We start from the raw sequence: 27208 nt of genomic DNA, 5'->3' as shown, positions 1-27208 counted from the left end.
AGATAATATATTTTATTTTATTTTTTTTACTATAATTATTTTTACACAAGTTTTTAGTTTTAGTTCTTTTAGCTTTCTCTAAGAATTAATTGTTTCTTTTCTTTTTGTTTGGTATATAATTTATTATGAATAAATCAGCTCATTCGTATACAAGTATATAATATAATTTTAACAAAATATAAATAGTTTTTTTTTTTTTTAATTTTGTTTTTCTTTTAGAATTTTGTTAGAAATGTTTGCAATAAATAAATTAATAAAAAAAAGTTTCCATAGCAAATTCTTTAAATTGAAGTGAATTCTTAATCCAGCCCATTTAAGAGTTCACTTCATTCGTATATAATGTTATAATAAGTCTCTGGAAAACGGTGTTGGTTTTTGAAAAAGTTTTTATTTTATTTTTGTAGATATTTACATAAATGTTTGTGTGTGTTTTTTGGTGATTATTTTTAAGGGTCTAATTATAGGAACCTGGATTTGATCATATTTTCAGTAATGGCGATTTCTTCGTTTGCTTTATTTTTTGTCATCAGAATCAGTTAAGTCGTTCAAAAACATCATATCGATTGGGTCCACTTCATTTTCAAGTTCATGATATGGAAATGAAGTCGTTGATTCTTCGGCAATGACAGCTTTTTCCGTGTGGTTAGGTTCTGAAGGCTTTTGACTTGTTTCGTTCTTTTGTCGCTTACCGAAACGCATGAAGTTGGGATTTGTATCGGACTCAATCGAAGACCCTCTTCCGAAACGCATAAAACTGTCTGGTCGTCCGAAACGCATGAAATTTTTATCCATTGCTGATGTCACTAATTTGTCACTCTTGGCGGAACGCATCATTCCATCTTGGCTTCTACCGAGACGCATAAAGTTCGTTGATGGAGTTCGACCGAATCGCATGAAGTCAGAGGGTGCCCGTCCAAATCTCATAAAGTCCGATGGTGCCCGTCCAAATCTCATAAAGTCCGAAGGTGCCCGTCCAAATCGCATAAAGTCCGAAGGTGCTCGCCCAAATCGCATGAAGTCTGAAGGTGATCGTCCGAAACGCATGAAGTCCGATGGTGCAGCTCGTCCAAAACGCATAAAGTCTGATGGACTCCTTCCAAAACGCATAAAACCTGCTGGATTTCTTCCGAATCGCATAAAATCTGATGGAGCCCTTCCAAATCGCATAAAATCTGACGGCGATCGTCCAAGCCTCATGAATTGTGACCCCGGTCCTGATCGACCGAATCGTATGAAGTTGTCCCTTCTCGAATCCCGGACACCTTCGGCTCCGTTACTTCGTTCGAATCGTGTTCCAGGCTCAAATGATTCCAACGCCTGCTCCGTTGGCATATTTTCCACTTGCCGTTTCCCAAATCGCATAAAATTATTATTCAAACCCATGATGGCTTGTTCCTTTTGTCGTTGTTTCTTGAGCATGTTCATGGCATAAGTTAGATCATTGAAATCAATTTCAGATTCGTCATTATTATTGGGCTTGACAATCGGATAGACTATCGTTTCGAGAAGGGAAAGATCTGTTTGCTGTGACTTGGGATTGTAGTTGTTGGTGTCATCGTTGTGTAGATTGTTTAGGGAATATTTAGAAGAACTGTCGATTGTTTCGCTGAATGTTACTGGACTTAGCTGGTAAAGCGATAGAAGGAAGACTAGAATGTGAAACATTGTTTATGCGTGTATTTTTTGAGAGGTGCACAGAGTTTTGAGCTGGAAGTAGAAAAAGAAATACAAAAATTGATTTAGTATTAAGATTCAAGAGCTATTAAAGATGAGTTTTACAAAGAAAATTAATCTAGCAGCCAATTATTGAATATCATTGAAAGGTAGGAAATTAATTAAGACATTTTTTGACAGCTTAAAAGTTAATTTAATATTCATTTTCCTGAACAGCTGATTCTATTTGGCCAAAAAGTTTAACGAATCATTCAACTAATTTCTGTTTCAATTTAGTGAATTTCAATAATTGGTTTCAATGATGAAAACCGATGATAGCTATAACTGGCTCTTTAGTGTAAGCCTAGCAAAGTATTATGTTAATAATTTAATATTAGACTGTTTTTAATTGGGTGCAAATAATTGATAAATGTGTGAAATAATAATGTGTCTGTTTTACAAACAACATTTGTCAGCAGGTTTTGCAGTTTCAAGCATATTGAATGATTTCTACATTTGACTTTTTGGAAGCTACTTAGTCTGACAAGTGATTTATTTATCTCAATATTACATGAAAGTAAAAAAGAGATATAAAATATTTCAAAATTATCTTGATTGATTTCAAGAATTTGGGGTAAGAGTTGATCATTGAAAACAAAACTGACAGATAGGAGTACAAACAAAATTAAACGGTTCAAATGGAATAATTTGTTCCAAATTATAAACTCAGAAATCCTCTGCTCTTTAAAAATCTTTACTAGGAGGCAGGCATTTTTACAGGTTGATAATATGGCGAAACTCCAAAACAAAAGTAAAGCAAATATCCAAAGGTCAAAACAATTCCCCTCAAAAGAGTAAAATGTGAAGACTGCCTTATACGTGTTGACATCTGTTGGCATTGGGAGATTAAAATCGCATTATATTGTAGTTATATTAGTTTATTGACAGCTTAACAAAATACTTGCCTGCCTGTTGCCTGCTTCTTGTATGCATTTTAAAGCCTTTTTCTTGCCGTAAACACGGTATAAGACATTGAATATAATTCATTATGAAATTCGAGTTGAATTTTATATGAAAGCCTAGTCACGCGAGTCGATCAAAATACCGACAGCAACACCGTTACCTACCGTTATAGTGAAATATGAGCTCCTAATTAAACCACATCCGATTTGACCACCCGCAGTATCTATAAGAATATTAATCATTAACCAGTCTAGACCAACTTTACCTACATCATAAAAGGTATAATAAATAATTATCCAAGGTGAAGTAACGTAATATTTACAGTCTATTTATTTTCATCTCTTGAACAAATCGAACAGTCCAACGGATGCAATGAACTTATACTAAAAAGTGCACTCTTCATGCTCATTAGAGCTTGAAGGTGCAGTATTGGCTTGACTTGTCACACACACTAGCTACCGCTACCTAAAGTTTTGAAATACATAATTAGCACCCAACTATTCACCGGGTCTAACAACTTGTCTTAAAAAAAGGAAAGACACTATAGGCAGTGCATTGTAATAATTGCTTTTTAAATTGCAGTGAGTTGATTGAAAATTAACCATCATCAGGAACATTTATTTGCAAAATTAACTATAAAATCCTTAATGGAGTTGGTCTTTCTTGAAATAAAAGCCTTCAATGTTTGCATTCAGCTTCTGTAATTAATAAAAATGCAATTAAACAATAAATAAATATTTGTTTATTTTCTTTCTTTGGTGCTTGTAACAAAAGTCGAAGAAAAAATCCTCCAACTTAATTGGCCATAAAAATGATTGAGATGCATTTTAGTTCCATAAAATGCTACCAGTATAGTTTTGTCGTTGTTATCACTGAAGTTAAGTTTTTCTTTTACTATTTTTTATTTTATAGCTACTTCTACCGGTCATTGTTATGGGAAGTTTAAATAACTTGTAAACTCGCTAATAAGGCATCGAATATCTTTGGGAACTTGTGAAGAGTAACTTAGATTTTAGCGCGGTTAATTGATGCCCTCTGGTGGTAGTTTTGTTGCGCGTACTCTTTTGTATGATATTTCTATTAATAGTGAGATTATAACAATAATTTGAATAGGAGATACTTCTTTGGTGGATAATGTTAAGTGCCTTTAGGACTTTTTAATGTGATTTTGTCCTAATTAGAGTTGTCATACTTTGCTACAAGTATAAGTGTGGCTGAATGCACATAATAAACCAGCTAAGTGAAATGAATACGAGTACGAGTAAAAAAGTTTAAATAAACATGTACAAATAATGGCAAGAGTTTCATAAGTTTAAATGAAGATACAAGAAATATAACTGTCCTTGTAAATATAAACCTTATTAATGTAACAATTCCCATAGCACATGACAAGTGTTGTGTTTTTTTCTAAATGTCACAATATTTACTGTCGTGTTAATTGCTCACTTACGGTAATTAAATGTGCAAGTACATATAGGTAATTTTCATGGTTGGTAGGTTTAAATGGAAATGTACTTCAGCATAGCCTTCCAGATGCGTAATGTGAACAACTTACCTAGATTTATGTTGTTGTAAGTTACACAAATATCTTGATTAATAGACTGATAGATGGTTTCATTTAGATGAGTTTTAAAACAAATAAACAAATCATAATGGTACAAGTTCCAAAAGTAAGTCATCAAACGAACAGTTATAATAGCCTTTAAACTGTCAAATCTATACCCAATTTAGAATAGGGGTCAAAAGTGACAGTTAGTGGTACTTACACAAAGTTCTGAGGACAGAAAAGGTCATTAAGATGCATTTAAAATTACTTAATCAAAAGCATCAAGTGGCTTTTCCAGAACTGTCAATCTCCAAACTAAGTTTGTTTTTCTGTTCATTGTGTTCAGAGCTTCAAAGTTGTATTGCTTTTTTCGTTCGTTCCGAAGACGACTTCTAAGTGCTTAGAGCACGATTACGGAGCAGGTTGCCTCAACAAAAACCATAAATTGGTTTATAATTAAATAGTTCAATAATTTACTTATTAATGCAATAACCAAAATGACAAACCCAGAATTTAAAAAACTCGAAATTTGAATGTTCAGAAAACATTAAGAGCAGACTTTGATCTGAGCGTGTTCAGCTCCTCAGAAATCTCTGAGTTCAGATCCCTGAACTAAAAAATATCATTGTTCTTTTTGATTAATTGCAAATTCAAAAATTTAAATATGTACGTCTGTTGGGATTGTCATTAGATTAACAAAAACAAAACTATTAAATTGACAAAAATATGAAGCAAGAGAATGACTAATTTTAATTTTGACATTTAACCATTTCAAAAAATTAAAAATGTCTGCCCTAGTTTCCTGTTTTACTCGTAACTTTCAAGTTTTAAGTAGATGCATTTCTGAGACGTCAAAATGAATCGCTTCAAATGTATTTAATGTAAACACCACCTAGGGATGTAAAAAGGTCTCTTGAAATGAATGACTTGTATGCCTTAATGGCTGACTTAAATGCCCGAATCCAGGTATGTAAGTGATTAAATAACACATCTAAAGTTATTTAAAATAAGAAGGAACACGTTTCTTATGAATAATCTTTATTAAATATAATTCAATTTACTTAAATCTAAGAAAATACATATTTTATAAAGTTCACTATTTGCTAATGACACCTGACCGCGCTCGACTCACGACACGACTAACTAAGTCATCATTAACTACAACTACTACTCCGAAGAGATGGAAAGACTTCGGAACTATGAATTAGTGAATTGGTGGTGTTGCCACCACAACAATAAAAAGGAATTAGGTGGTGTTGCCAGATACACCACACATCTTTCGATCACAAAACTATTGCAACAAGGATTTCCGAGATATTTTGAAATTTGTCTCAATATCAACTCAACAGGGTTCCAAGAATATCCAACCCAATATGAGTGTAAGAAAATACCACATCAAATTAATTTGCTTGAACTTAAAGGATTAATCATTGGATCAAATTGCTCGTGCCTCCACCAGAAAACACTTGGTGTTAAATTGCCCGTAATCAAAACAAATCAACAAAAAGATATCAAATGTAAATAATAATCGAATCGAAATAAAAATAAAAGATACAAACGTCCTGGAAGAATTATTATACTTCATACATCCAAATAGATCAACTCCTATGTACTTTACTCTGGGTAACAATTCCCCTTATAATAAAGTCATAACTCATATTATTTGTAGGTGACACAGAACAATGCTTCTCCCTCAACATTATAGAACTGTTATTCAATTACGAAACTGCTTACTGTATGCAAATTACCTGCAAATAATGAAATATCGAATTTCGATATCGAACATCAAACATTTTGACAGTCACAGCTGTTGTTATGTTACTGTTACTGTGATTCGACTGCTTGTACGTTTATTTGGAACTTGATACTGGCGTTGCTTGTTGCTTCCTAAGAGGAGACTCTCAACTCAACTCATGTATATCAATTAGTTATGAACAGATAAATAGATAGACATGTTCATAGGTTCCTTGGGACCAGGTAAGTATCTACAGATGTGTCATATTCTGTCATTCATTCAAATTTACTGAGCCACTTGATATGTATTCAAATGTGAAAATCTCAATCTGTAAATCTGTTGCCATATAAATGATATCCGAAACGACATTTTAATCCAACGCAAATATGTTTTTTCTTTTATTATATTGAATATCCTTTTATTTTATTTTTTCCAAGTCTTATTCTTTTTTTTTAAATCGAGATATAAGATCAGAGAAAGGTATTCTAACGATTTTTGCTCTATCCAAGTTCTGGAGTATAGTGATGAAGTAGGGTAATTGTCAGAGAATTTCCATTCAAATCTTTTGCCATGGTTGTGGCATCCTTGCACCGGAGGGTCACCAATTGCCGGTTTCCTTATTTCATTTCTGTTTTGAAAGTAGAAAATATTTTTCTTGGATTTTTTGATCAAATATTTCTTTTTAACTGAAAACGAACAACAACCACAAAATTCTGTCTGTATGTAAAAATAGGAAACAAAAACCTAAAATAAAACATAAATAAAAATGAAGATTTTGTGTAAATACAAATTTTTGTTGCACATATTTTGTATTTTTACCTTGAAATATGACGTTCACAACAAAAGTGACAGTTTAACGTCATACATTCATACACGAGTTGTATTTTAAAGATATGGTGATGATGGCACTGGTGATGGCAATGGATGGCGATGGAGAAATCATAGGTCATTGAAACTTTGTTTGCACTTTTGTGGTAAGATGCTACCTACATGTGTGTTTGTTATATGTACATATGGAATTTAGTTCTTAAAGGATATAAAAGAAAATAATGTGGCATGAGCTGCAATCTATAAAAGAGATTTTTTAAGCATTACATTTAAAGACGTTTTTGGGGGAATTGAAAGAAAAGAATGATTCGGGGAAGTGAACAATGACTTTTATTTGCATTGACAGTGAACACAGATCTATTTTTTCCTTCAAAATTTAAGCAATGTTGAAAAAGATAGCCTAGTCCAAGATGATCAGTAAATAAAAAGGGAACTATTAAAAACCATTAAAATTTACAAATTTCCAAAAAACATTCAAATTTTAAAACCACATAAACAGGATTTATCAATCAAAATTTTAAATATATGTATATAAACTTTGTTAAATAAAAGAAGAAATATATAAATTCTAATCGTTTTTAATAAAATATGTCTTTTTAAGAGTCTTACAACTTTAAATAATAATACATGACATACATTTCGCTGTAATATATTTTCTGTTAACAACGAGTGTTTTTTAAAGTATAGAACTTTAAGATGGCAATACTATTTTAAGTGACGGCCATCTCTCAAATGTCAAGTGATTTATTTGAAGCTTAGTTAGACATGAATATTGATTGACACCTGAACAACTATTTTAAATTGTGGACATTATTTTGAAAATCGTGGTCATGTTCGAAATATGATAAAGCTGGCTTTTGGTTGAATGGATATGTCAAAAACAAAACTGCCCTATTTGGAGTGATGGTAACCCTCAAATGTTAAATCCACAAGCACTGACTGTTTGGTGTGCTTTATGGGTTGGTGAAATAAACTGGTCGTACTACTTCCTGTTGGGTTATGTGAAGTCGCTAGTCTAAGCAGATAAGACTGACAAAATCAAGCACTTGATCACCAATCAATAATTTTTAAAAGTTGTAATAATGATTCGTTAGTACCCATGATGGTAAGTGCGTTGGACTGTCATGCCAAAGGTCTTGGGTTTGATCCCTGCCTACGCCATCTAAAGTTTTTTCATGGGTACTGCCTCTTGCTAGGAATAGACAAATCCTCCAAGAGTAACTCTTGTCATGAAAAAGTGCTTTCTCAAATTAGCCGTTCGGATTCGGCATATAAACTGTAGGTCCCCTCCATTCCTGACAACATTACTAGCACACAGGAATGGTTGAGAGTTTTAAGTCACTAGGCCCTAGTTCCCAACGGACTGTTGCGCCACTCAATTTATTTATTTTATAATGATGATTCGTTAATGAGTTTCATCATTTAACGTTTCACGCAGTGTGAACCTTGCGAACAATTTCTAAAATTTAAAAGCGGTCTACTGGCTTTTAAATATATTTTGTATTTACAAACGTAACCGAACAGAAATGTCAAAACCAACAGATATTCTCAACTGTCAAACCATAGACAAAAACCATCGAGGTTTCTAATGGCGTAAAAAACATCTCATCCATGATTCCAGGAAGATTAGCAAATTACCAAAACATTCTCTTATCATTTCTTCATGCATGTTTTATTTGTTCTTAATTTAAATCTATACATTTTTTGTCCCACACTAAATCCTTTTGTAGCTTTGAATTTATTTCAATTTATGACATAAATATGTACATATAAATATAACTTTATTTTCTAATATCAAGGATTAGACTGTCACTCTAAATTTTCAACACTTCCACTGTTTTGTATACAAAATAAAAATCCTCACGATTTCAATTTAAAAGCTAAAGGCTTTAGATGTAAAAAGAGGATTCCAATCAAATCTTTTTTGATTTGGTCTCCTAAAAATTTCAGATGTAAACAAATCTCTCAATATGTTGGTTACAAAGTTATTTCAGACAAAACTGATAATTAATTTAAATCATTTGAGTGTTACTTTGAGTTCATGACCAACAAAAGTTGCATCAAAAGCTTTAGGTACATTATGCAACATAACGTCGTCGGCCATCCGACACTTAGTTAAAAGTGTAAAAACAAAGTATTATTAACTATAAACATTAATAAAGAAATTTATATTTTTTATCCAAATACATACATCATCGTAGTATGTTACAAACGGTGCGGGAGATATTTATTTTGTCAAGTAGGTAAAGTGTTGTAATAGATCTTACAGATGTGAAGAAATGCCAACATCTGCTGTATCACTTCGCAAAAAGAAGACTTTAAGTACCTAATGCTAAGTATTAAACAAGCAAAAGTTAACAATAAAATTTAAAGTTGCTTCGAGTTGAATTTCTATGCATATGATCTTGTTAGATGGATGGAAAAAGACATGTCGAACTTTCACTTTTAATTCAAAAGTTAAACATCAAGACTTACGGTAGGCAAGCAAAGCATGACTTATTATCATCAAGTTGGAAAATGAAAAATGGGGAGTGTTTTGTTTGTCATATGATGATGATGATGATGATGATGATGTGCAACACCATATGACTTGAGAGTATATGGCTGCTGTTTAACAGAAAAATTTAACGCACAACATGCCAAACAATCAATATTTGCGAAAAGTAAGAAGCTAGAAAATGACACATCTCGTAGTTTACATAGATTTACATCTAAACACGTTGAAGTATGTTGACGGGATTTTCGTAGAAAGTAACTATGCACAAAATATGGAAACATATAGCATATGATTGATGTCTGCAAAGAGCTCTGTAACACACTTAAATTTGAGACTTCTTATACGTATTAGGAGCTGTCTTCTATCCCAAGGCTGAACCGCGTACAAGCTTTATTAATTTATTTCTTTATTCTAGAACGTATTTTTGTATCTTTGAATTTATGCAACATCTTTTGTAAAAGTGAATTCATTAAAAAAATATATTCAACTAATTCTCAATAATGTTAAATCGTACACCGTGGCCTAACGTAATACAAATTCTTTAAAGTTGTTTTTCATTGTGTAAAATTAAAACTTAATTTTAATTTATCTTCTACGAAAATAGCAGGAATCGAGTTCTTGTCTAAAAGGGATTTCCACATTGCAGACCATTCCTGTGGTATTTTCAAAAAACAAATATACACTCATTTTTTCCTTAAGATTCTCATTTTAAGCAATGTGAAACGAAAATCTAAGTCTTTTACAGATTACCATATTTAGCGTATTATTAGTTTCCCAAGTATTATATCCATTTTGTGACCCGTTTTTGAGATTTCGAATGTTGAACATAAAGATTGAAAATTTTAAAAAATCAAACTAAAGACATTTTTAAAATCGAGATTATTTAAACAATATAACAATATTATTTAACTTGGACTTTTAGTTCTTGAGAATATTTTAAAACAAAATAACGCTTTTATGGAAGTTACCTTCCTGGAGCATCACAAAAATATATTTTTTTTATTTAAAAAAAAGCGAACTATGAAACAAAATTATAAAAATCTATCGTTTTTGAAAAAAAAAATCGAATTTTTATGGAGACTACTTTTATTTTGTGGTTTGAACGTTTTAGAAACAACAATTCAAAAACGTTCCACCCGAAAAACAAGTGGTACAATTCCGAATGTGAAATCGCACGAGGAAAAGCTGTCAAATCCCTCAATGCATTTTGCAAATCAAAAAGTCAAGAGAAATCTGAACAAAACTATAAAAATGTTTGTAAAAAAAGCAACAAATTATACCAACAACAAATAGAATTAAAAAACAGCAAAACCAACATAACTGCTTTGGAATTTCAAGCATATTTCAGAGACCTTATAAATCCAAGGCAAGAAATGAGCAGCACACTTTATGTAGCGAACTACGTCGAGGACTCAACATTAGATATGCCTTTTTGTGTTAGTGAATTAAGGAATATGCTGAGAAACGTTAAGCTCAATAAGGCGTCAGGAGAAGATAGTATTCCATATGAGTTCATAATAAATGCTACAGATACTTTTTTGGAACAACTCGCAACGGCATACAGCAAAATATTAGAAGAATGCAGGGTAGAAGAAACTCTCACTAAATCTGTGATTTTTCCAATTAACAAAAAGGGCGACACATTATGATCCAAGCAATTACTGGGAATTTCGTTCCCCTGTCAGTCCTTAATGAAAGGTTGTATAGTTGGGTTTAACAAAATAATATATTAAACAGAATATCAGGCTGGCTTTAGAAAGAAATCTTCTCAAGTGGATAATATCTATAACTTGGCGCCTATTGTACATATTAAGCTGGCTGAAAAAAAAAGAAAGTCTATGATTTTTGTGTGGCCTTAAAGGTGGCTTTTGATAAAATCTCCAGATAACTATTAATGCTCAAGTTACGTGAAATGAGAATCTCAACTAAATTTGTAAACCTGCTAGAGTGCATATACTCTGATACTCAATCAGCAGTGTGGACAGAAAGGAAGTTATCGGAGTACTTCGAAACACTATATGGGTTGAAACAAGGATGCCTTTTATCACCTTTACTTTTTCCATTATATATAAATGATCTACATGCGATTTTTGAAGGAGGTCTTAATATCGACAGTTTAAATATAAGGTTGTTGCTGTATGCTGACGACATGGTGATCTTAGTAGAGGATGTGGAGGTTTTGCAAAGCATAATAGAATGTTTTAAAGAGTACTGCGCCAATTGGAATCTCGAAGTGAATCCCTCAAAATCGGAAATTATGGTCTTTCGAAATGGTGGCAGGTTATCCAATAGGGAAAAGTGGATTTTCAACGGAGAAGAAATTCGGATAGTACCTCAGTACACATATCTTGGTATTCTGCTCACTCCAAAGAGGAATTTTTTTAAGCATGTAGAGAAAAGAAATGCAGCAGTACAGTATTAACGCGACATGGCATTGTTTTTTAAGTAAGCAGAATATCGCCTCAGTTCAAAATTGAAACTTTTTTTGGCAGTATGAAGAGCTATTCAAACTTATAGTGCACTAGTCTAGGGTTTTGGAACTTTTGATGAAGTGGATAAGCTACAACGATACTTTCTGAAAAGAGTTTTTAACTTACCATCATGCACTCCAAACTATGCATTACCGATTGAAATTGCAGCTGAAGACGGGCACTACTACACACTGGACTTACACCTTAGATATATGCAAAATACTGTATTTGAATACAGTGACACGAGACTACCTAAGCAACTTACCAAAATCCTTAGCAAAAACAACTTTTTTGGGTTGAGGAGATGAATATGATCGGAAACAGGTTGGGCTTGCACTGGGGTGAGAACTTGACAAATTAAATAGATTGGATTGTCAATAACTCTCAAATTCTTGATCAACTGAAATCACATGCAAATCAAGAAGCAGAGCAGAGAGCGAGGGAAAGCAGCACACGAATTTTTAAGATGTTGGATTATTCAATAGGACCGCAATTATAACAAATGAACTGGAGCCTTACAAAATATCATGGATTTTCATAGCTAAATGCGATCTTATCTCACTCAACGGGAATAGGCGTGGAGGCAACGCATCAACATTATGTAGGCTGTGCAACACGAGAGAAGAAGAAGATATACAACATTTCCTAGCAGGTTTCCTGTACTAAGAGAATTCAGGATAAGACATTTTGAAAAGGCAACTGTAAATGAAGCTGAAATTATTGCTGTCCTTAACGGAAATTGCAGGGCTGATTGGAACAGACTCTCGAGTTATATTTACGTGGCTATAAGCTATAGAAAACAAATCTTAACAGAGGTTATTTGATTTGAAAATAGTGTGAACTATGAACGTGTACACTGCACTTTAAAACTTTCAAATTTAGGATTTCTCTTTAAATTTATCTAAAACCAAAAATTGTATCTTTTTTATAAATGTACTTAAAAGTAAAATTATTTTAAATTATCCGACAGACGACTCTTTATGTGATTGTCATAACTTTTTTAAATCTTTCAACATAACTTTCTTTCAAGTTAAACTTAAAAATGTTTACAAATATTAATATGGAAATAAAAAACATTTTACTACTACTACTACTTTTATTTTTGATCCTTTAAAAATATCAACGAAACGTTTAACAAGAATCGGCTTAAACCCTTAATTTGAAAGTTTGAACTAAATCGATCCAATTTTTTTAGGATGTAGGAGTGACGACAGACAGGCAGATGGAATGAATCGCCAGACCCACTTTTTTCGAGTTCGCTACCATCGGAACGAAATTAAGATAAAATCTCGAAATTTTTACGGATGCATTACTTGTCATATATTATTTCGTATAAGATGCAAGCAAAAAACTAAAAAGACCTATATTTTTGGAATATTTGAAATTTAAATGTATTTAAAAATTAGCTCCATTATCTTTGTCGCCTCTACAGGTTTTGACAAAGATTCATCAGAGTGAAATTTAGAGTTTTCAAAAATTCTGTTGACAAAAAAATGTTCGTTAAAAATTTTATAATCGGGGAATTTTCTTTCTTCAATCAAAATTTAGTATAGGTACATTCACTCTGGTTTCATATTTAGTGTTCCTGTTCATGTATTATCAACTTTTATGCTTCTATGTACCTTAAACCTTTCGATTTTCAGATGAAATAGGAAAGGACTTACTGTCATTACATTGGAGTTTGTCAAGGGCTTTCATTTGCAAGGAACTTTCAAGGGTTGCAGCACATTTTGTGCCTTTATAATTGATGATAACCATATGACAAATGTTCCAAGATTTTCTATTGACACTACCTGAATTCTAACTTTTACTTCTTGGGTTAATAGGAACTTGTATTACCTGTTTCCGCAATCATGTATAGACAACAAAAAGCTAATAATTCAAAGGAGAATACCATTTTGCTTATGATGAGTAACGCGTAAGGAATAATTAGTCTTCATTGAAGTTTTAGAATTGTGTCCTGATGGTTGAATCTCAGCAAATAGACCAACATTGATTAAGGGGTGAAGGAAGTTTGTATGACTCTGATTATTATCGTCACCTAACGAAAATACCTTTGTTTAGTGCAAATTCAAAAGGAAAGGAAAACAAAAATGAAAATTAAAAAAATGCAATCACTTTAAAATTGAACTGAATTTGGTGGCATACTTTTAAGACATTCTATTTTTCAATTGTTCACAAATATTGATATTGCTTAAATATTCATAATTCATTATAATTTATCATAAGTTAAGTACACATGTAGATAGATAGATATGTAGATACTACATCCTATAACTTTGAATGTTTTGTATTCTTTAACAATGTTTAAACATTTTGAATGTCAATTTTAACAAAAAACAATATTTTTCAATTATTTCAAAAGGATGTAACATTCAACGTAGGTGCTAAGGTGCAAAGAATTTTCACTAAATATGTACTGTATACGTAGCTACCTTCAGAGGAAGAACAAAATGTTGGTGTATCTACGTATTTTTGTACTCTTTTCTACTGTTTTTTTTTTGTTGTATGGTGTGATATTAAACATCAATTTGCAACTCTAAACAAGAAGAAATGTTTTTGTACACCGGGTTCATGTGGTTACAAAATCTATGTAGACGGAAATGCCACAGGAGACGAAACAATAACTATTATAACTCGCTAAAGCAATTGGGAGGAACCTAGAGGTAGTCTGGTATCTGGTCTCTAGTCTCTTGACTTTTGCATTTCCTTGCACTTGGAGCTTCTATAACATAATATCATTTGAGATTTTTGAACTTTGGAGTAAATTTAATAAAATTTAATCTTTTATTGCACGAAAATTTTCAAATAAATGTAACATGAAGTACTATAAGCAAGGAACCGGGAAAAAATGAGTGGAGAATAGTTAATTAAAACATAAATATAAATATTTAAATATTTTTATTTTCCATTCAAACTATAAACAAAAATAATGAAAAGAATTGTGAGCTTATATTTGCACAAAAAACTAACATTACACACTTTATTTTGATTGCCGGTTGAAATACTAAAAATACTTACTTAGTGCAGGAAAATTTCAACAAAAACAGATATGTAGCCAAAGCTTTGGAGAAAAAAAAATTGGTATCCAAATTTACGAATAAATATGAATCTAGAATTGAGAACACACATTCTAACTTTTAGGCTATACAACAAATTTAAGATCTAGATCAAAAAGATTATTTTATAACAATTATGATTTCGTATTGGTTTCTTTAAAAATTTGGAAATGATATTTGTTGTAAGTCGAATTTTCATGTCAAGTACATCAAAAAAATTGTAACTAAAATTGGAGTTTAATCTGTTTCCTGTCTAGAAATTAAAGAATAGTCGACATGTGTAAGAAATTTAGTAGAACTTAGTAGGACTTTAAGAATTAATTAAAATTTTGCAAAGTTTTTGGAAATTTGTATAAGACAACAAATAAGTTTTTCTGTTTGAGGATATCTGGTTTGAATTCAATTTCAAACAATTTTATTAGACGTTTTCCTTTTTAATTTTGTTTAAAAATGTCAATTTCATTTTTCTAAAAACTTAAGTACGTAGATATCAAAAACGTTCTTTTTCGTTGCTTTAATTATTAGAGGTGAAAAATATTCAGTGTTTTTGATTCATAAGAAACTGAACTGTCAAATTGTTCCCTTTTCTTAATTGCTTTAGTAAATAAATATATCTTATATTTATATTATTATCTTTTAAACAAAAATTGAGACATGTTCGACGAAATATGGTATCACAGACCAACGGAAATACGAGCGTACGCATAGATATATCTCTAAAAACCAAGTCGAAACTATCGAAATTAAATTTTAAAAATCAGAAAAAGTTGAAACACAAATCATAATACATTTTTTGTGAATATGAATTGCATTGAAAATAAAGTTCTATTATTTATTAGCGTCACAAATTTTAAAATTTTTATTTATCACTGTTTCCCAAAAAACACTTGTCAAGAAAGATTAATGGCTGGCAATCAAATAACTGCACTTTTTCTAAGGTCTTTCATTTGACTTTAGATTTTTGAGAAATAGATAACCTTTTAAAGTTTGAAAAACCCTTATAATAACGTGTTTTATGCTCATGAAGTACATAGTTTTTTTCAATAAATGTCTTGATGATTTCCCAAATATGTATTTCCAGTATATTATGCATCTTTCAAAAAAACGTCATTACTTGTCAATATTCAAATTAGAGGAATATTGAAGCATTTTGGATAAAACGGATTTAAGAAAGTAAGGTCAACACGATATAAACGTTACTATTTGTTTTGTTTCATTTAAAAAAGGTAATCACGTACATTTTGTAATATATTGAAACAAGTAAAAAATTAGGTTGAAAACGGGGTTTTCACATTTGAGCATGTGTCTTCAGTCGGAGCACCTAAAATTTAGTCGGAAATATATTTTGTAATACCTGGAAAGTGTTTTAAGGCTTCTGTAGAGTAAAATAAAGACTCACAAATCATCTCAAAACTAATGAGAGTTTCGGGAAAATGAGTGACATTTAAAAAAAAACTAAATCGTATCTAGAAGATTAAGATCTAATCTTTGCAAAATTATCATACATTTTTTTTGCTATGGACTATGTTGTTTAAAACCATAGTCTTTAAAGCACTATATAATGCTTTTATTTGCATTTTTAAGAAGGTATATTTTAAAATCTGACCCAATAGAGAAGATTTTACAGAAATTATACTGAACCTCATCGGTAAAAGTATTGTTTGGCACAAAACAAATTTAACTTTGATGACCATTGTAATCACACTGAGTACTTCAATCTATATCCAAATCTAACGAAGCACACAGTTGTTATACGAACTAACCAAAGAATATTGTATATACGAAGAGTTGAATAGACAGTTATGATTATCCGTCATCTTGATAGTTTGAATAAAAGATCCTCGATTCAGATTAATTTTTTTATATTCGTACCTTCCGGATGCACACATCTCTTGAGTAGAATATTGACCAAAAGAAATAAGTCTTGCATTGAGTTTTACCTCGATTTGTTTTTTGTGTTTCACTCTAAGTAACTGAATTCCTAGAATTCTTTTTTTTTCAATTGCAATTGCAAATTTTAACATTCAAATTTTATTCCTGAGTATGAAGCAAATCAGAAAGTTTCAACTTTCCATGATAGCCGAGTTCTATGTCACACATATCTCAAAACTCAAAAACCTTTTTAGGATTTCAAAATCTAAAAATAACACACCTTCATCCGTATTTCTGTACCTTTATTTATATAATTGGGTTTTAAGTATAAATATTTAAGTTAAAGAGACGAAGAACTGCATTATGATGATGAGCAAAGATGTTAAACCTATACTTTATCCTAATTTATTTAGCATTAATTAGGCTGATGATAAATTTGATACTATACGCTTCGTCATCGTGGGCATATACACACATATGAATGGCTGTGTTTCTTATAGGTATGTATATAATCCAGGATCCAAGACTCTACAAGCAACTAGTTGTTGTCGTCGAGTGTTGTTTATAAATTATGTTATTAAGAATATGAAAGATGGTATGGAGAGGTGTGTTGTATGATTCTTGAAGATTAAGAAGCACTTTAAACTTTGGAAATATATCTTGTTGTCTATGTTTCAACGGCGCGCGGTGAGGGCGGCATGCGGTACCGCGATATATGATCTTTGGGTTAGAGAAAATAGAAACGTTAAAGGACTTTCAGTAAAAATTTAGGCAACTTAACATAATTTGTATGTTTGCGGTTCAACATGTGAAAATTATGTTATATTTATAGTTTCCAAAAATGTTTATGTTTTGCTTTGTTTTTTCTTCCTGAGCGTGAAATAAATTATTGGTTTTTGTGGGTTTTCGAGGAAGTGATAATATATTTTGAATTTCTAAGCAGTAAAGCTACCACCACCACGGATTGGAAACAGTTGGAGATGATTTATTTTTGCAAATGCTTTCTTAGCTGGAACAACTTAAGACAATAAATGCACGTAAAATCTCACTTTTTTTTATTTTAATTTGTAAGATAATTTAGCCGACAATATTTCTAATACTCATTTCATTTTAATAAGATTGTTTAAAATGTACACAAATTGCGAACGTTTGGAAAATAGGGAAGGATTTAAGAGGAAATGTAAGTTCATTCTTGATATGCGGTTAAAAAAAGAATCAAAATGTTAAAGGTCATTCCTAGAAGTGCGAGTATTACGGTTGAATTGTTTTGTTAAGGAGGGGGGGGGGGTACAAGTTGCAAATTTAACAGAACAGTAATTGTTAAAAAAAATATTAAATAACTTAGGTGGCTCAACAGTTCGCTGAGAACTAGAGCCTAGTGACTTACAACTCTCAACCATTCCTGTGTGCGAGTACTGTTGACAGGAATGGAGGGGACCTACAGTTTTAAGCCCAATCCATACGGCTAATTTGAGAAAGCACTTTTCATGACAAGAATTATTCTTGAAGAATTTGTCAATTCCTCGCAAGAGGCATTACCCGTGAAAAAAAAAAACTTAAAATGGCACAGGTAGGGATCGAGAACCCAAGACAGTCATGACAGTCCAACGCATGAAAAAATATTGATTCAAAAACGAAAGACAAGAATCAATGCGACTCAGCGGTGTTTGAGCAATGTCAAAGTTTCAGTTATAGTCTTAAAACCTATCGTTTTCAAAGCCTTTGATTTGAACTCTTTGCAAACGATTTAAGTTTGGTTTAGAAATACCTGCCCAAATACACAGTTCTTAATTCAAAAGAAGTCTAAACCGACGACAGTTTTCTATGTCCTTAAATTTAACTAAAATCAAGAAGCCACTGTTGCATGTTTTTTTTTTTGTGACATGATGATGCAAACGAAAAATAAAAGGATAACATAAAGAATAAGATATAGAATCAGATTTATATGAAGGAATTTATCATGTTTCCTTGGTGTTTAGTACACCTAGTGGCATTGGTCAATTTGATAGTTACGTGAGGAATTAATTCTTTTTGAAGGTATTTCCATCTGGCACAAAAAGATTTGTCTTTGTAGGGATATAAACGGATTATGTTTTAATCATCACAAATGCGAACTAAAGCTAATGGTTTTATATATTTGATTTAATAAGAGACTTTAGTCTGATACTATTTTTAGGATTTGTTTGTTCCTTACAATGATACACGTACATTGTGCAATAATTTTATAAAATAAATATACCATTGAATGCAGACAGGGAAGACGGCATAGAAGGTGAACTTCTATGAGTTGTTTTCGCATACAAATTTCTTGCAGGCTAAGAACTCAAAACAAAAAAGTTTTACAATCGATTTTAAATCCACAGAGACTGAAATGTTGAAGAAACTAACCCTCTAATACAACCCATTACAACAAAATCATGTAAGCCTTTTTTGGGTGTTTTCACTTGGGACTTCTATATAACAAATCCCGATATGACAGTCTTTTGAAAATCAAACTCCTACTTGAGAACATACATATATGTATGTATTTAGAAGGTAACTTAGTTTAGGTCAGTAGAAAAAAGTCGTGTGAAAAAAGGTGTTAGAAGTCTTTGAGTCTTCTAGTGGTTCATTAGGTTTCATTGCATCAATTGAAGAATTGTAATGTATCAATGATTTGTTTCCTTTAACAAATTGTATCCGTTTTAAATTTATATAATCTAAGAGAAAGAAAATTATAAAAATTATTTAGTTCAGTAAGTTGTTCACCAAAGTAATGAAATACTTTTTTTAGAAAATCCATAAAAGTTCAAGATTGTAACTCAAGTTATCGCTTTTTTCTATAAATGTTTTTTGTTTTTCTTCTAGATCGATGAATATATTTATTAAATGAATATATGTAGCTTCATTCATTTCTTCGATATTGAAATGGAAATTGATTTAAATATACAATTATTTTATGTTCTTTTTTTGGTAATTTGATGTGTATTTATATATACATATCTTTTATACCTCATAACATACTTTTTAAATCTGAAATAATCTAAAATTATTGCCCTAAGTCACTTATGGAATTGCTTTTTGTCATCTTATCTCTCAATGATACAAATACCACATTGTTATTTTTGATACAAATCAATTCCTAAAAATTAAAGAAGTGTGAATATTGAAAAATATTAATTTCATTTTATTTCGAAACTTGTTGAAAGCTAAAATATTAGAAAAAGGAACAATAAGAAAAGTAATATGGGAAATATGAACATGAAGATTTTCAGAAATATTTTTAAGTGAAAAATTGTTTTTTAGAGGCAAGAAAGTTAAAATAAAAATCTACAATTGTTGGGTTTTTAAAAAATATGTAAAAATATGTACTTCTTTGCAGAAAAGGCTGTACAAATGGTATAAATAGTAACAGTAGAAATGTTTGATTAAATTTACAGCAAGTTGAGCAAGTAGTCTATTCAAAACATTTTTTAATAATTATTTTAATATCTCGTAGAAGCAATTATCGCGGTGTTTCCGTATCTACATTTCGGTATATTTTCAATCATGTTCTAATAAATTGAACCAGTTTGTTGTGATATTTCTGCTGTTAAACAATTTCGATCAATTGTTTAGGGATTTTTTTTAGCTTCATGAATAGGTTCGATGGTTGTTGTCAATATTTTGACAATTAAAATTGTCAAGCTTTTGTGTACATTTTATTTTAGTAAGATTTGGAAATTCATACTGACAATTTTATCACCAGAACATAGCTTTCAAATTGAGAAAATTTTGTTTGAAATAAAGTTCAAAGCGTATTCCGTCATGATGGTTAGTGCGTTATACTGTCATGCCAGAGGTCTTCAGTTCAAGCCTTGCCTATGTCATCTACATTTTTTTTTTCACGGGTACTGCCTCTTGCGAGGAATGGACAAATTCTCCAAGAGTAATTCTTGTCATGAAAAAGTGCTTTCTCAAATTAGCTGTCCGGATTCGGCATATAAACTGTAGGTCCCCTCCATCCCTGTAATTACTCGCACACAGGAATGGTTGATAATTGTAAGTCACTCGGCCCTGGTTCCTTACGAGCTGTTGCCCCACCTAATTTATTTATTTTATTTTGTATTCCGTCTAAGGAATTGTGTTTTGCAATGAAGCAAATATTTTCTATTTTATCAATAAGCAACATTTGTAAGTCGTAAGATCCATTAAAATTGACTTTTTCATGCGGGTTACACGCTGGCGTCATAATCGCGTCTTATTTTTCATTTCGAAATCAGGGGTTGATTTACCGTTGCGTTTAAAGGCGAGTCTTATCGAGACATGCTGACTATATTTTGATTCCCAATATTAATCATCTAAACATTGACAATACACTTGGTTTCAATAAGAAAGCGCAACTTATCATACAGCCTTCGTGCACTATTGGAAGCAAATATTGGAAATATTAGAAAAATTGAACTACAACTCGTAACTGTCGTCAAAGGTATAGGCCGAAAATCACATTTAAAAAAAAATGCTATGAAATTACCTACCAGAGCATAATAATAAAAATAGAGCTGGGATTCGACCCAAACTTCCCAACAGTAGCCGTGTTTTTTGGTATTCCACATATAGTAAAGTGCCAATAAAAAACGATCCGCAGTAGTCCGGTTTTTATATTTGAAAGTTGATACAACTGATTACTAAATATTTGCCAGAATAATTTATCAAATGATTAAAAAAAAAACGAAATTCAACCAAGGGTTGGAATAGTGTAAGCTGATTTTTGATAGTTGAAGGAGGTTTGTTCGTAGACTACTACTTTTACATGTGGTGTTGAAGCTCGCCTCAATTCATTATATACCTGAATCGAGTTGAAATGAGCTTGATTTGCCTCGATTCCGGTCGGGGATCAGAGTCGAGATAAAATTTGTGAAGAAAAGCCTGTCTCGAGGAGTTGGTTTTACAGATAATGCGATATGGTCTGTTTATTTGAATGTTTGTGTACAAAAAATATAGTATTTTTTAATTAAATACAAAAAATAACTGCACATGTAGTAGGTAGCATATTCTTATATGGTGCTGACCTATTTAGTTCTTCATTGTTTAACACGAATCAAACTATCTCACTTCCACTTCGTAAGAAACATCGAAACACCATTTGCATTTTAGAAAGTACTGTCAAACTTAATCATTTTTAAATCTTCTTGTGCGGTGGAAAACCAACAAGATTCATTTAATCTAACCTGAGAAAAGCCTTTGGTGGAAACATAGCAAATCTTAATTATCTTTTCGATTGTTTTCTCTTGCAAAATAAGCCCAGTTGTACCATTTGCATTAACGTAACTCAATTAAGAGTAACAGATTGAATTTGTTCCCCAATGGAAAACACAGGATTCCAAATGCACTTGCTTACTTACTTAAGGTGCACTATTCAACGAAAACAGTCATCGAGATATAAATGCAATATCAATCGTACCAACATTTAGGAACGAAATCACATAAGATCCATTCGAGACTGGTATAAATGTCAAAAAGCCATCCATAGTAAGATTCTACTTAAACTATTATCGGTAGTATCCATACAACGAATATTGTTTTTGTTATTCGTGTTAAATCCTAATATACTATTGATAGATTTTACAACAAAACACGGGTAGTGCCTATCTACCAATTAGTCTTAAACTAAAACAAAATATTAATAAGAATATTTTGTGGGAGATAAAAAGTTTGAAGACTATATCTTTCTTCATTCCCCAATACTTGAGTCGACAATCATTTCTTAACAGTTTTTTGTTGTTTTTGTGTTTTATTAAAAAGTTTTCAGTTGAATTTTTCTAAAAAAAAATAACTAAAGAGTACCAACAATATTTTGCATATGATGAAATTATTTGATTTCAAAATATATTTTTGTTAACGAGATTTTAAGTCAAAAACCAATTTTTTTAGGATTTTTTAAAAGTATCTGTTAAAAAAAATCCCGATTGGCTTTTTCTAAGAACAATATTTCACTTAAAAAAACATTACCACAGAATGAAACTATTTTGAAGTCAATACCTTTATTTATTCACGGAATATCGAGAATAAATAAAATTTTACCAATTTTGTGCAGTATTTTTTGAAGATTTTGATATTGATATTTTGAAAACAATATTATTTATTAGATGAAATTGAATTGACACCAATATCTTTAATTTTTGGAAAGATATTCGAGGCGAAAATAAATTTTCACCAACTTTTGGTATTGTATTTTGCAAGTATTCATTCTTTTGAAAAAAAAACCTTTACCTCGATTTTTACCAAATGTCGAAATCATAATCCTTGGTTGCATACAGTTATTTTGGAGCTAAACCAGCTTGATGTTTTCGAAAGTCTTTTTTGCATTTTTCTGTATTATTATATGTCTAAAAAAAATGTATATAAAGTCGATCTCTACTAGTTTTTGAAATATGAACGACGAAAAAAGCTTCCTGGACGTACGTACAAACGCAGACGCAGATATATCTCTAAAAATCTTTGTTTAAGATTCTAGTTACTTTGAAATGTCGAGAAATGCCTACATTTTCTATATGATAAATCGGACTGATTACAATAACATCTTATGAACAATTTAAAATGTTATCAAACAATATTTCGGTATCGCAACATTTTCAAAATCTCTCAAGTTCTTGAAAAAAAAATACTATTTCGTTAGGTAGATTGAGGCTTAAGTTAATTTTTGAATTGCAAATCAATTTGTTTGCCTTAACAAGACAACAACCAGTTTAAAAATGTATTTGAATAAAAAAAGGATCAGATAAGCTTAAAAGTGGCAAACGTGACTGCTTTAAAAAATGTTTCCATTTTTGTATTTTGGAAAAGCATAATTTAAGTTAAGAAAATTCATAAAATAAGATTTAAAAAAAAAGTTTTTTCACAAACAAAATAATTCTGTATTTATTTATAGTTTTTCAGCCTTGATATACATATTTTTGGGACTTTTTAGTACCAAGTGTGTTGAAAAATTCAATTCTCTACAAGCATTAACAATGGATAATGGCAGTATTTCCTCATTTTATTAAAAAAGAAATCACTAAAGCTGGATTAAAATACTGAGTTTTATTTTTAATTCGAAAATAAGCCCAGAAAATTCTGATCCATACAGTATGCGATTTGCAAAAGATTTGTTTGTATATAAAATTCTGCATTAAAAAATGTTTATAATTCTTGAAAAAATAAATGAAAAAAACTCACTAATATTGACCATAACAAAAGCAAGTACAAACTGTGTTGAAGTTCCTAAGTTCTGAGTTATTAACGATATAGTTTTATATTCTTTAAGAAGATCTTATTCAGTCGAGAATTCATTCACGCGTTTTAGTTTTGAAAATCGATAGAAATCAGTGTTCAAAATGTTGATTAACATCCATCAGTCTTAAAAAGACAAGAAAGTTTTATCCAGTCGTAGACGTAAAAGAGTTAAATTTGTCTATTATTTTTTAGTTTCATTTCGAACGATGTGATGTTGAAATGTAGAACCTAGCCGTAGCTAATTTCAATAAGAACGTCAAATATTTCAACATTATCAGAAATAGTGGTTCAGATAGATATTGAAAATGTTTTTGACAAGAGTCAAATTACTCATTCTTAAATAACAAATTACTTTGAGATGGGGAAAGGTTGTAACTCATATTTGTTCTTAAAAAAACTCGGTTGCTAAAAACAATCATTTAAAAAAACCCTTAAAATTTGATATTCTAAGCTGCTTCAGTAATTAAAAAAAAACTAAAGCACCAACCAAATATCAAAACACTTCGAAGAAAATTCCAAGAAAAATCACTTCTTCCTGTTGAAATTTGTTTCCTCTTTATTTTTTAATGCATTTCAATTTAAGTATCTTCCTATCACAGTTGGTAACTAAACTTTATATTTTTTTAAGAAAAATAATGAAAGACGCTTTTTTTTATTTTATATCTCCCCCATCGTCGTCTTCGTTTTCGGTAGTGTTTGTGCGGTCAAGAATTATTCAACCTTGTCCTTCCTTGGAGACACTTATTGAAGTTCTTTTTTATACGAGTTTGTATGCGGTGCAAGCCCCCATTGAAATGCTTTTTTTTTAAAAGGTATTTCACTACCTAAACGTAAAAATTGTGTCTTAAAACAAAAAATGCCAACCGTTAAAACGATGCATTAACATATAAGAAGAGACTATTTAACCTTTGCCCTGTAAGCGGTCATATGCGCGGTTACTGTGTGGTTTATCATCTCGGTTTAAAAGGTGTCGGCAAACCGAGAGCCAACAAAAGAACTACATAACATAACTTACCACACGATGTACGGTTCCTTAGCAGCTCTTAAAAATCCAAAAGGAGTTCTCTCAAAACACTTGGGGAATTTATTAAAAAAAAGGACGACGAAAGTTATAAACAAAAGGACTTATAAAATCGGAATAAATTCACTGATGTTATAAAAATTGAGTCCTTAAATTCAAAATCACTCCATTATTTCACGAAAAAACAAATAAACTGTAAAAGTCAGTTAATAAACTGTACAAATATGCGAAAATGTTTACAACACTAGGTTTACGGTAACTCTTTTTATTTTCTTAAATTTTATTCGTGCGGTTTGGTCCTTGTTGGTCCTTTACTCGCGGATTTTCTTTAAACTTCTGTGACCACCGGATGCTGTGCAATCCGTTTTTATACTTCTCGCAGGATGATGAATATACTGTCTTTTTTTGAAAAACAGTTACACTGTGTTGCTGCAACAGTTTGTTTCCGGTTGGGTACCAGTGTCTACATACCGTAATCGTCACCCCTTTATGGATATATGGCTGGCTCTATGCATGGAGGATGTTGGGATGCCATGTTGCGCAGGAATCTAAGAATCTCCCTCCAATTCGAAACGACAGCTATGCCATAAAGTTGTTGTGTTGAGGTTTTTCATTCATGATACAAATACTCGTATGCTCCGTTTTTAAAGGGATGGGTTTTAAGCGGGATGGGGGCTTTATCGTAGTGCAAAAAGAAGTGGGTGTTTGAATAAGAGCAAAGCAAAAGGATATTTTTTCGGGCTGCTGCAGAACATGAATAGATTTTACTCTATACTCTTCATGCCATGCGAATTTTACGCTGGGGTTTTTCTTCTTTTTTGTTTTTGATGCATTTTTCTTTTTTGGAATTGAGCAGATAATGACGTTGAGATGATAGTTTGGGAGTACCTACCTAAGTTTTTAAGTGCATAATATGCATTAAGGACCCTTGAATATAAGTGTTATAGCTTCAAAAATGTGACTAAATTATTGTATATAACGCTCTTAATAATAATAATAAAAAAGAAATCACTGATGTGGTTGTTGTTTTTTTTTTATTTTCTCGAATTTATAATCTACCTATGTGTCTTTTAAAAAGGTTGAAATTTGAAAAAAATACAAAAACACACACACGAAGTCAGCTATTTAAGTATTTTAGAATGAGTTGGAAAGTTGCATGAAGTAGAAGAAGAATTGAGTGGGTAAATTTAAGAAAAGATTCCTTAAATTAATTTTGGCACACAAATTTCAAACACTTCAATGTAGGTTGGCTATGACTTTCGATAGTTTTGATTTTTTCGAAAATTTACCCCCACGCATGTTGGCATTTGTAATGCCGTGTGTCTTGTCTACTATATGACACCCAAAAGGTTACACCAAAAGTAAACAAATCAACGATGAAGTATTGGAAAAAATAGCACCTAATATATTGAAAACAGAAACGTCATCGTCACTAGTTTTTCGTCCATTTTAATTGTTTTTGACTGGATTTGTTCTCCCTTCGTATCCAGAAAAAAAGCATTCAAGCTTTTAAAAGGTTGAAAATTAAGTAAATTTTAACTGGAAAACAGCCAAACTGACAATATTAGTTATCATAAAAACGTTTACAACTATTACTGGAATAGAATAGAAATCATTGAATTTTAATAAATAGTTAATGATTTAAACAGAGTTGTTAGTTTAAAAATTTAAATATCAAAATAGGAAAAAACATAGTTGGTTAACATATTTCACATTCTAGTGGTATAAAAAACGAATCTCTATACTTCTAACTTGAACTTCAGTCCTTGAATTAAAAGTTTTAAGGTTGATAAATTTAACGTGGAGAATGTAATTTGCAAATTCTACGCAAAATAGTTTAAAAAAAATCCCATTAGAAATACAACCGATTAGACAAATTTAAATTATTAATATTTATTGAAGTTTCAATGTTTCAAAATCAATATAAGACGTTTGTTTTTTTTTGTACTATAGAAATAAAAAAGGAATATTATAATGAATAAGTATAAATAAAGAGCTAAGAAAACGAACAAATTATTAAACAATTAAATCAAAAACTAAATTCAGAAATTTAACAATAAAATAATAAATAATAAGTAATAAAAAATAAATAATAAGTAATACAAAATTAATATTGCATAATAAATATAGATAAATAAATAAGTAATAAATAACAAATACATAGAAACATACAATTAAATAATAAACCTAAATACCGTTAACAAAAATAGATAGTTAAATTAAATGTTACATACATTATTGGTTAAGAAAAAAAGAAATACAAAATATATTTTTATATGTTTTAATGCACTATCAAATCAATTAGATTTGTAAGCTCTTTAGCGAAAGCT

General features: G+C 30.9%; 1 protein-coding gene across 1 annotated transcript; it reads right to left on the bottom strand.

Annotated features, from left to right (window-relative positions):
- Nucleotides 1–25180, bottom strand: LOC129950282 (FMRFamide neuropeptides). Its single transcript, XM_056062174.1, has 2 exons — nucleotides 24873–25180; nucleotides 1–1707 (listed from the first exon to the last, which is right to left on the bottom strand). The coding sequence occupies exon 2, from the start codon at nucleotides 1663–1665 to the stop codon at nucleotides 514–516; it is 1152 nt and encodes a 383-aa protein (XP_055918149.1). The 5' UTR covers nucleotides 1666–1707; nucleotides 24873–25180; the 3' UTR covers nucleotides 1–513.
- Nucleotides 25181–27208: the final 2028 nt, after the last annotated feature.

Source organism: Eupeodes corollae, chromosome 3, assembly GCF_945859685.1.
Source record: "Eupeodes corollae chromosome 3, idEupCoro1.1, whole genome shotgun sequence".
NCBI lineage: Eukaryota > Metazoa > Arthropoda > Insecta > Diptera > Syrphidae > Eupeodes > Eupeodes corollae.
The sequence above is the reverse complement of the archived record's forward strand: the minus strand, read 5'-3'. Positions and strand labels throughout refer to the sequence as shown.

What these genes read in the sequence shown, in the direction of transcription:
- LOC129950282 (XM_056062174.1), bottom strand. Translation starts at nt 1,665, where the DNA reads ATGTTTCACATTCTAGTCTTCCTTCTATCGCTTTACCAGCTAAGTCCA.